General features: G+C 34.4%; 1 protein-coding gene across 4 annotated transcripts in view; it reads left to right on the top strand.

The window, feature by feature from the left end:
* Positions 1–12,137, top strand: part of RB1 (RB transcriptional corepressor 1) — a 305,988-nt gene that overhangs the window by 56,049 nt on the left and 237,802 nt on the right. For all 4 annotated transcript variants that reach the window (XM_054586341.1, XM_054586344.1, XM_054586343.1 and 1 more), the window contains exon 4: positions 3,062–3,181. In XM_054586341.1, coding sequence (XP_054442316.1) covers positions 3,062–3,181 — 120 coding nt within the window. The remainder of the gene's footprint in view (positions 1–3,061; positions 3,182–12,137) is intronic.

The raw sequence follows: 12,137 nt of genomic DNA, 5'->3' as shown, positions 1-12,137 counted from the left end.
TCACTATCTTTAAACTTTCTTAAATGTAGCTGTTTGTAATATGGACAGAAAAAGCAAAGACTTATAGAGTAGCCTAATTAAAAATCTTTATAAAAGTAGCACGAGTTATCTTAAAGGAATTTAGTTAAGATTTGTTTAACATTGTTTAATGTAAAAGATGTTATATACTTTTTGAGACTATTTCAGTTGACTATTCATTATAATACTTGTTCTGATAATTATATAATGTTTGTTTTTGAACTTGTAAGTCTTGTAAGAAGAGCTAACTAATTTGTTTCCAATAACTCATGAACTTTATCTTGGGAAGCCTTCTGAAACTTCCAGTCATTTCATTGGTAGCCTGTATGTGAAAGGTAGCAGTAAATAATTTTACCAAAAAGATAACAGTATATATTTCTTCTTGGATAAAGCCATCTAGAATTAAATGTAATTGGTATTTTATTTAAATGAGATACATTAAATTGTTGCATTTTTTTTGGTAACACTTTTTCTTACTACCTCTATACAAATGTGGAAACATAGGCCTTATATATTCATATTTAACCTTTTGCAGTGATTTTCAACTGGTGTGCTTCAAGAAGCATACTGGTGTGCTATAAGATTTTTTTTTTAAAACATGCAATACCTGACTATTTAGTCAGGAGCATTGACCTCTTTTCCCTTAGATGGTCAAATAAAGAAAAGACAGAGCCAACAGAACAATAGTCATTCAGTGTGAATGAATCAAAATTGTACTTATTTTTTGTCAGAATTCTAAGTGTTTAGTTTATGTGTGCCATGAGATGAAAAGGGTTGAATGTCGCTGACCTATTAAATTAGAATTGGTTTACCTCTTTGAGCTTTTACAGTTTAACTTTATTAAATAAAATCACTAAATCAAAGTAGTTTTTATGTCACTGAAAAGGAATCTAATTATATAAGTAAATTCTTACATTAATTTATTCATTTAGCAAATGTTTTAGTTGCTTCAGAAGACTAGAAAGAATATGGTTGTTTGGATAAGAGTTTAAATCTGGGCTTTGTTGTTTTACAAGCTGTATGACTTGGAGCAGATTGCTGAGCCTTTAGTCTCAAATAGCTCATCTGTGAAGTGAAAATTATTAGCTACTGCAGAGAATTATGAGAATTAAATAACTTATAAAGAGTAGAGCGGTAGTTTATAGTTAATGCCTGTAACACCTGGTAGGGATCTTGATTTCTTTCCTTCTGTAGCCCTGTCCTCTGTATACCTGCTGTTCCGCTCCCCCCGCCGCCCTCCCACCCCAACACACAAAGGAAAGAAAGAAAACTTAAACAACTGTTAGGCATTATGATACTGTGCTAAGTTCTAATGATACAGGGGTGAGAAACAGTCTCTGACCTTAAGAAACTCAATCTGATGGGGAAGATAAAATTAAACAGATGACTGTAATACATTCTAATACAATGTTATATAGCTATTCATAGACTATTAAATAAATATAATAGAGAAAGGCTTTTGTCTATAAAATGAAAGAATTTTCGTGGCAAAGCTTTTCCTATATTTTTTTTCTTGAGTATTTACAGAGCAACCCCGATTTATAAAGTGGGCATGTCATAAATATAGTAATGTATTTGGTACATTTTTTTCTTAGACATCTTTCAGTGTTCTGTTAATTATCCAGGAGTATTATCTGGACCATTGCTTCTTAAGTGTGCTCTGGGGAAGGACTAGCTTTTTATTTCCCGTATGTCATGGACTGATATTTAAAAAAAAAAAAATAAATCAAACTGAAAAATGAAACAAAAAGATTTTATTAGCTATAGGTTCAAACTTTATTATAAGATTCAGCGGGTATAAAATTAGTGTCAAATTGCCATAAAATGCTTACTCTCAATTTCTGTACTTATTATTTTTGGACTGATAACAAACAATTCACAGACCAGTATCAGCTCATTCTAGAATATGTAGTTATCTACAGATAACTACACAGATATCTCTGTGTCTTAATTTTTGTTTTTTATGCCAGTCTGCCTGCTTGTCTACTCTTCCTGTCTTTTTTCCTTCAGAAGAGGGCAACAAAAGGAATAGACAGTCGTAATTTAACCCTAGAAAAAAGAAGGCTTTGTAGTAAAAATTCATGGTTTTCATGGTGCTGTGTGGATAGGTAATGCCATATAGCTCATAGAAGCTGGAGCTGAGAGTGGTTCTTGAATAAGTGCTCTTCTAAGGTTGATTTCATTTCCAGGAGTGTATCTGCACATTTACTCCATTCTCTTTTCTATGTAGCAATTTGATCGTCTACTCCATATCATTTCTACCCTCCTTTAATTGCTTTTCCACATAGCTTGTCACAATAGCTCTAATTCCTTCTATATCAAAGGAACTTTTGTTCTTTTAGGCTTTGTGTGTTTGCTGATAGCTGAAACTTTTATTTTTATAGTTCTCAAGATAAATGTCTGAATAGTCCAACCCATTTTTTTTTTGGAATGAAACCTACAACTATTTAGTTGCTAGACACCCTATTGACAGGTCTGGTGACTACTCTTGAAGGCAGTCCAGGATGGGGATTCTGTCTGAAAAGGAGAGGAGAGTATTCCCATGTGGGGGAGTGGGTACCTTTGGAGATGGAAGATGGCTACATACTGGGAGATTGACTGAGTCAATATTAAAGATAAATGGATCCCAGGCTTTCTCACTGTCAAGAGTTATCAACATGGACAAGAAAACCTTGGAGTTTAAGCCAATTAATGTTGGAATTGGATAAATGAATGTGAACTTATGAATGTTAAGTGAATGTTAAAAACATATAGATAGGTACAGAAATAAATATATATGTATATGTATAATCCTTTTTAATATTCTTAACAATAAATAGATGTAGGCATAGGTATATAGATATAGGGATGTAGGTTAAAGACTAGTGGATTTTCTTCCCCTTCAAATTCTAGGAAAATAAAAAAAGTAATTCCTTCCAAAGGTTTTCATAGTGATTTGTGTAGAGCTAATAAATCTTTTGAATTGAAATGTCTATGCTTTGAAAATGAAATAAAATTAATTTTTAAAACTACAATTCACTTTTTTCTATTCTTTCCTTTGTAGTGTCTACAAATTCTTTGACTTACTAAAAGAAATTGATACCAGTACCAAAGTTGATAATGCTATGTCAAGACTATTGAAAAAGTATAATGTATTGTGTGCACTCTACAGCAAATTAGAAAGGTAAAGTAAAAAATTTTATTAGGATTATACCCTGGTTTTTCATGTCATTGGTCATAATTAAATTTCATCTGGGGAACTAATACATATTTAGTAAAATTATTAGGTATTACCCCTTAGACTTGACCCCTTTACTATTAGTTTCTTATTCATTCTTAGCTTTTAAAAAATTTACCCCATTGTATGCATTCTGAATGTTTCCTCCAAAATTAATTATTTTCCTATCCTTACATGTTTCCATTTATTTTACCAAACTTTAAACTTAGTTCCCACTTTAGCCTTCTCTGCCAGAAGACTTCTAGTTTTGAACAGAAGAGTGAACTAAATTTAAACTTTTTCCTAATGATGTTATTTCATTTAGAAAGAGAAATATATTGTCAATGGATGGTATGTATAATCTATACTACCAAGCCGTGATTGTATTCCCAGTGGTGGTTTAGAAGACTTGTCATTACTGTTCTACTGGGAGAATGATGAAATTCAGATAAACTTGGGTTAAGTTATTAATACACTTTTCAACCAAGTTCCCACTGCTAGTACTGTATGTGCCTGTAACTGTGTTCATTTTGGTGCTCATTTCATTGGGTAAGTAAATATGAAAGTTAATGTTTTAGTCAAATAAGCAGTTGTAAGGGGAGAAGGGAAAAAGTGGCATGTCCTTAAATATTTGGGGGAGAATGAATATGGAGATAGACCTGAAAAAAGAAATCTCAGAAGGATGTTACTATTTTTCCTTTTCTTCTTTTTGGTTGGTATGTCAGTAAAACTTCAGAGGTGTGATGGGGAATGAGAAAAGTGGAAAGAAAACTCAAAGATTGGCCTAGGGCTTTTTGAAAGAATTTTTCTTCCTCCTGTTTTTTTATTTGTAGCATTTATTATTATTATTTTCTTTTGTCTTTCTTGTGTAGAGTAGAAACTCTTTGCACAGGAAAAAAGGAAAAAATACTAAAACATTTTTAATTATTAAAAATATAAATTAAGTAATTTGTGTAAGGAATATGAATTAATTATAGAATATTTGAAAAACAGAATGGCATAAGTAAGAAAATATGAATGACCCAAACCTTTAACACTGGAGATAATCAATATTTCTTTCCTTTGGATATTGTTTTACATAAAGATGACATAATAAAAATAATTTTTGTCTTGCACACTTTTTTTTTAACCTAACAGAGACTTTCTAAATGCTTTTCTGTCCCTTAAATTTGTTTACAAACTTTTATCTCATATCGTGGAACTTATCCTAAGAATATTATCCTAAGTACAAAAAAGCGCTAGAGACTTTTATCACATTATTTATACCACTGAAAAACCTATCTAGGCATGACTGAAGTAAGCAATAAAGTATTATAAATATAATCTAAGTATGAAATATTATAAATTAAAATTTGATGAGGAGTAATAATAATATGGAAAAAATTCTTCTAATGATAAATAAATGAACCAGGGTATACTCTTGGGTGGGTCAGAAAGTTCATTTAGTGTTTTCTGTACGATGGCTCTACTAGTACTTAGTTGTCTTTAACTTCAGGTGAAACAGTTTTTTTAGATCGTATTGTGAGAGCTATCATATCAGCATATATTAAACAACAAAATTGAATTTTTGTTCAGCCATTTTAATATTGAAGATGGAAGAAAATATGCAACTTTTCAGTGTATTATGCTTTATTATTTCAGGAAAGGTAAAAACACAACTGAAACACACAGAAAAGATTTGTGCAGTGTGTGGAGAAGGTGCTGTGACTGCTCAAATGTGTCAAAAGTGGTTTGCTAAGTTTCTTGGTACCATTATCATTTTGGCCAAATTATTCTTTGCTGTGGGGCTGCCTTATGTATTGGAAGATATTTAGGAGCACCTCTGGCCTCTACCCACTAGATGCCAATAGTGGGAGAGAGGCAACGTACTCAAAATATCCAAATCAATAAAGTTATTGGTGAAAGTGAAAATGTGTCTTTTATTTTATGGAAAAACCTAAATGGCTTTTTTTGGCCAATCCAATGTAATTATAGAAGGAAGAAACCCAGACACTAATGCATTGAATGAAATGATTGGAAAGAAGTGTACCAAAATGTTAACTAAGGCTTTGTATAAATAACTTACATATATGTTACCTGTATAAAAAATTAGGCAAAAACTCTCTAAGCCAATATTTAAGAAATATCTGTTCTGTAAAGATTGGTACTTCAAAATCTGGTATCAGAAATAATCATCACATTCTTTCTAGATGCAGAATTTTGGTGAGAATGGTTTGAAGTATAGTCCTGATCTTTTTTCTTGCTGTAATAATTTTACCTGGATACTTCTAGGTTTTTTGCTGTGCTTTATGAGATTAGAAATATGCTTGGATATTTGTTTGTGTTTTACCTCTTTTCTTTATCCATCACACCTTCTAGTGATCCACTGTACTTTTGATTCTCTTGGAAACTAAGGGAGAGTTAGAAAAGATAGTTAGAAAATGGAATATTGTATGGACAGTTCTGAAGTTTTTAGGTTCTTCCTAACTTCCATTCCCTTTGTTTTTCCTTTAGGCCAGTGTAAACACTGGTTGTTGCAGGTTAGTAAACAGAACACAAGGTCAGAGTTCACAAAGAAGTCTGGTATGATGCTTTACCAAAAAAAGGGATGCTTTACCCACTAGAGTGTAATGTTGAAGAAAATGTAATTTTTTGAGTCAGACAGATCTGGAGTCTAACGTGGGCTCCAGCTTGTATTGTGTGATCTTGGATAGGTGAATTGTCTAACTTCAGTGCTTAGTTTTCTAATGTGTAAATTGAGTTCATAATAGTGACTACTTTCCTAGGTTTTTTAATGTATTAATTGAGATACTGCATAGACAATGCTGAGTCCAGTGCTGTAATAACCTTCCCATGAATGTTAGTTTTCAAAACAAAAAGAAAAATATCTGGCCAAATTTGTGAAAGTCTGCATACTATATTGCCTCCCCTTAAAGAATCACAGTGAAATTGGCAACCTGAGGTTCTTAGAAGTCCTGTGTAATTAAATCTGTTGAATTTGTAGAATTTGGTATTTTCTTTTTTATTTAATTAATTTATTTTTATTGTTGTTCAATTACAGTTGCCCCCATTTTTCCACTATTACTCTCCCCTGCCCTACCCACCTTCCACATTCAATTCTCCCCCTACTTCCGTTATCTTTGTCCCACGGGTCCTTTATACATGTTCGTTGACCACCCTTCCCCTTCTTCCCTCTGTTATTCCCTTCCCGCCTTCCTCTGGTTACTGTCAGTTTCTTCTTTCTTTCCACGTCTCTGGTTTTGTTTTGCTCACTTGTTTGTTTTACTGGTTACGTCCCACTTACAGGTAAGATAATATGGTATTTGTCTTCCACCTCCTGGCTTATTTCACTTAACATAATACTTTCCAGTCCTTCCATACTGTCCTAAGGGTAGGAATTCCATCTTTCTTTCTGCTGTGTAGTATTGCATTGTGGATATGGAGCACGGTTTTTTGATCCATTCATTTACTTTGGCTGTTTTTAGCCCTTGGAATTTGTGAATTGCGTTGCTATGAACATTGGGCTGCTGAGGTTCTTTTGAATTGGTGTTTCAGGTTCCTAGGGTATAATCCCAGTAGTGGGATCACTGTATCAAATGGCAGTTCCATTTTTAGTTTTCTGAGGAAATTACATACTGTTTCTACAGTGGCTACACCAATCTGCCTTCCCACCAGCAATGTACTGGGGTTCCCTTTTCTCTGCAACCTCGTCACCACTTATTGTTTGTTAATTTGTTTATGATGGCCATCCTGACCGGTGTGAAGTGGTATCTCATTCTGTGTGTGTGTGTGTGTGTGTGTGTGTGTTTATTAAGATTTTATTTATTTATTTTTAGATAGAGGGGAAAGGAGGGAGAAAGAGAAGGCAAGAAACATCAATGTGTGGTTGCCTCTCCCATGCCCCCTACATGGGACCTGGACCACAACTCAGGCATGTGCCCTGACTGGGAATTGATCCAGCGACCCTTTGGTTCATAGGTCAGCACTCAGTCCACTGAGCTTCATCAGCCAGGACTCATTGTGGTTTTAATTTGCATCTTTCTGATGGCTAATGATGCTGCGCATCCCTTCATATGTCTCTGGGTCATCTGTATGTCCTCCTTGGAGAAATGTCTATTTAGGTTCTTTGCCCATTTTTTAATTGGATTGTTTGTCTTTCTGGTGTGGACTTGTGTGAGTTATTTATATATTTGGGAGATCAAACCCTTGTCTCAAGTATCATTGGCAAATATATTATCCCATATGGTTGGTTCCCTTTTCATTTTGCTTGTGTTTTCTTTAGCTATGCAGGAGCTTCTTATTTTGATAAAGTCCCACTTGTTTATTCTTTCCTATATGTCCCTTGCTCTAGGAGACATATCAGTGAAAATATTTCTACCTGGGATATCTGAAAATTTCCTGCCTGTGTTCTCCTCTAGGATTTTTATTGTAAAGAGACTGATATCTAAGTTTTTTTTATCCATCTTGAGTTTATTTTTGTGTATGGTGTAAGTTGGTGGTCAAGTATCATTTTTTTTTTTGCATATAGCTGACCAGATCTCCCAAAATCATTTGTTGAAGAGACTATTACTACCCAATTTTATGCTTCTGCCCCCTTTGTCAAATATTAATTGACCATAGAGACATGGGTTTATTTCTGGGCTCTCTATTCTGTTTCCTTGGTCTATGTGTCTGTTCTTATGCAAGTACTAGACTGCTTTGATTACAGTGGCCTTGTAATATAGTTTGATGTCAGGCACTGTGATCCCTCCTACTTTGTTCTTCTTTCTCAAAATTGTTGTGGCTATTCAGGGTTGTTTATGGTTCCATATAAATTTTTGAAATATTTGTTCTATATCTGTGAAATATGTCATGGTATTTTAACAGGGATTGCGTTGAATCTATAAATTGCTTTGAGTAGTATGGACATTTTGATGATAATTCCTCCATGAACATGATACATGCTTCCATTTATCTGTGTCTTAATTTCTTTCTTCAGTGTTGTATAGATTTCTGAGTACAGGTCTTTTACCTCCTTGGTAAGGTTTATTCCTAGGTGCTTTATTTTTCTTTTTTCTTTTTTTAAATTTATTTATTTATTTTTTCAAATACATTTGTCTCTGCCTACCCCCCACCACTTTCCCTTGCCCCCTCCCTCTGGTACTTTATTTTTCTTGTTGTTATAGCAAATGAGATTTATTTCCCTGATTTCTTTTTGATATTTCATTGTTGGTGTACAAAAATGCCTTTGATTTCTGAATATTGACTTTGTATCCTGTTGTTTTGGTAAATTTACTTATTAGGTCGAGTGGTTTTTTTTTTTTTTTTTTTGGTGGAGTCTATAGGGTTTTCTGTGTACACTATCATGTTTCTACAAACAATGATAGTTTTACTTCCTGCTTGCCAATTTAGATGCCTTTTATTTCTTTTTCTTGTCTGATTGCTGTGGCTAGGACTTCCAGTGCTATGTTGAATAAAAGTAGGGAAAGCAGACACAATTCTCTTGTTCCTGTTCCTAGCGGGAAAGCTTTTAGTTTTTGCCAATTGAGTATGATGTTGGCTGTAAGTTTCTCATATATAGCCTTTATTACGTAGAGGTTTGCCCCTGCTACTCCCACTTTGCTGAGTGTTTTTATCATAAATGGGTGCTGTACCTTATCAAATGCTTTTTCCACATCTATTGATATGATCATGTGATTTTTGTCTTTCCTTTTGTTTATGTGATGTATTATGTTTATTGATTTGTGAATATTGTACCATTCTTGCATCCCTGGGATGAATCCCACTTGGTCATACTGGATGATCTTTTTCATGTACTTCTGGATATGGTTTGCTAGTATTTTGTTGAGGATTTTAGCATCTATGGTCATCAGTGATATAGACCTGTAATTTTCTTTCTTTGTTGTATCTTTGTCTGGTTTTGGGTTTAGGATGATGCTGGTCTCATGAAAAAGAGTTTGAGAGCCTTCCCTCTTTTTGAGAAGAATAAGGATTAGCTCTTCCTTAAATGTTTTGTGAAATTCTCCTGTGAAACCATCCGGTCCAGGGCTTTTGTGTGCCGGGAGTTTTTTGATTACTGTTTCAAATTCCCCAGCTGTTATCGGTCTGTTCAGGCTTTCTGCTTCTTCTTCATTCAGTGTTGGAAGATTATATTTTTCTAGAAATTTGTGCATTTTTCCTAGGTTTTCAAATTTCTTAACATATAGTCGTTCATAGTAATTTTTTATAGTCCTTTGTATTTCTGTGGTCTCAGTTATAATCTCTCCTTTTTCATTTTTGATTTTGTTTATTTCTGTCCTCCCTCTTTTTTTCTTGATAAGTCTGCTTAAAGGCTTGTTGATTTTGTTTATCTTTTCAAAGAACTAGCTTCTGGATTTATTGATCCTTTGAATTGTTCTTTTTAGTCTCTATGTCGTTTAATTCTGCTTTGATCTTTGTTATGTCCTTCCTTCTACTCACTGTGGGATTTTTTCATTGTTGTTACTCCAGTACTTGTAGGTGTAGGGTTAGGTTGTTTCTTTAACATGTTTCTATCTTTTATAGGTAGGCCTGTATTATAAACTTCCCTCTGAGGACTGCCTTCACTGTGTGCCATAGGTTTTGGACTGTTGTGTGTTCATTTTCATTTGTTTCTAGAAACTTTTTGATTTCTTCTTTGAACTCATTATTAACACATTCATTGTTTTAATAGCGTGCTATTCAGTCTCCATGAATTTGATTTTTTTTTCCTTGATGTTGGTTTCTATTTTCAGGCTCCTGGGGTCCAAGAAAATGTTTGATATAATTTTAATTTCCTTGAATTTGTTGAGACTTGTTTTGTGTTCTCATGTGGTCTGTATTTGAAAATGTTCCATGTGCACTTGAAAATAATGTGTATTTTGCTTCTTTGGGTTGAAAGTTTCTGTATACATCAGTTAAGTTCATTTGATCGAGAGCATTGTTCAATGCCATGATATCCTTGTTGATATTTTGTTTGGAAGATCTATCTATTTTTGACTGTGGTGTTTAAAATTGCCTAGTATAAGTATATTGCTGTCTATATCTTTCTTGAAGTCCTCCAGGAATTTCCTTATATATTTGGGTGCTCCTATGTTGGGTGTATATACATTTACAACGTTTATGTGTTCTTGATTTATTCTTCCTTTGAGAATTATGAAGCGTCCCTCTGTGTCTCTTTTTATGGACTTTGTTTTGAAATCTATTTGTCTGATATAAGTGTTGCTACCCCTGCTTTTCTTTCCTGTCCATTTGCTTGGAATATTTTTTTCCATCCCTTTATTTTCAGTCTGTATAGGTCCTTTGTTTGGAGAGGTGGGTCTCTTGTAAGCAACATATGTTCAGGTCATGTTTTGTTATCCATTCATCTACCCTATGTCTTTTCATTGGAGTATTTAATCCATTTACATGTAAGGTTATTATTGATAGGAAATTATTCATTGCTATTTTCCCCATTTGTGCCTGTGCTCCTCTCTCTTTCACTCTTTCTTCATCTTAAAGCATCCCTTTAGCATATCTTGCAATGCTGATTTGATTGTGGTGTGTCCTTGTAGCCTTCTTTTTCTGGGAGACTTCTTATTTTGCCTTACATTTTAAATGAGAGCCTTGCTGGGTAGAGCAGTTTTGGCTGCAGGCCTCACTTTTCATCACTTTGAAAATTTCTTGCCATTTCCTTCTGGCTTAGTGTTTCTGTTGAGAATTCAGCTGCTAGCCTTATTGGAACTCCCTTCTCCCTTGCTCATTTTCTACCAGCAAATGACAGACTACCAGTTTCTCCCTTGCTTCTTTTGTCTCTCTTTGTCTTTAAAACTTGGCATTTTAATTATGATGTGTCTTGGAATGGGCCTCTTTGGGTTCATCTTGATTGAAACCCTCTGTGCTTCTTAAACCTGCATGACTTATCCTCTCTCCAGGTTAGGGAAGTTTTCTGTCATTATTTTTTCAAACAGGTTTTCTATCCCTTGCTCATTTTCTTCTCCTTCTGGTAGTCCTGTGATTCGAAAGTTGTTGCATTTCACGTTGTCCTGAAATCCCTTAAGTTATCCTCATATTTCTTGAGTCGTTTTTCATGCTGCTGCTCTGCCTGTGTATATCTTTGCAGTTTTTCTTCCAGCTCCTTAATTCGGTCCTGTGCTTCATCCAGCCTGCTTTTGATTCCTTCTAGTGTATTTTTAATTTCAGATATTGTATTCTTCATTTCTTCCTGTTTCTTGTTTATAGTTTCTGTTACCTTTTTCATGCTATTGTAGTTCTCACCCAGTTCCTTGTAGTTGTTACTGAGTTCCTTGAGCATCCTTATAAACTTTCTTTTGAATTCTGTGTCTGATAGTGTGCTTGCCTCTATTTCATTTAGCTCTTTTACTGGGTATTTGTCCATTCCTTTTGATTGTTCTTTGTCTCCCCATTTTACCTGACTTTTTGTTTGTTTCTGCATTTCTGGATACTCTCCTTTGCCAGGTGACATTGTGGGGTAAACTTCTGTGGTAGGGGTTCTGTGGGACTCAGTGGTATGGTCTCTTTGATCTCCTTGTCTGGATGTTCTAGGGTTGCTCTTTCTTCCGTTTGTGTGGGCTCTCTTGTTATACTTGGACTTTACTTGTTGGTGACTTCTTTGTTGGTGAGTTCTCCCCTCCACCTGGCAACTGGTAGTCATAACTCCCACTTTATCTTGTATGCTGTTGAACAGGTGTTGAGTAACAAGACAGTATCACTAGACAATCAAACCTACGCCAGCAAAAAGAAATCCCCTATCACATCAGCATTCTCAACTGCAATTGAACTTAAATTAATAAAGATGAAGAGAGATTGCAGATATTGTAAGATATGGCAAAGGGAATATTAGATGACTAAAAGAGGGGAAAATGTTATTAAGTGGTAAGAGAGAGGAGAATTGATAAAAGTCAGAGTAGAACCAGATGAAGAAGAGAGAGAACAAAATTCTAAATGTAAGTAAAACATGAAAGGTTGA

The sequence above is a fragment of the Pteronotus mesoamericanus genome, unplaced genomic scaffold (genome assembly GCF_021234165.1).
Source record: "Pteronotus mesoamericanus isolate MK-2021 breed Mesoamerican mustached bat unplaced genomic scaffold, CSHL_Meso_final contig_94, whole genome shotgun sequence".
Taxonomy (NCBI): domain Eukaryota; kingdom Metazoa; phylum Chordata; class Mammalia; order Chiroptera; family Mormoopidae; genus Pteronotus; species Pteronotus mesoamericanus.
Note: the sequence above shows the minus strand (reverse complement) of the source record. Positions and strands in the feature narration are given on the sequence as shown.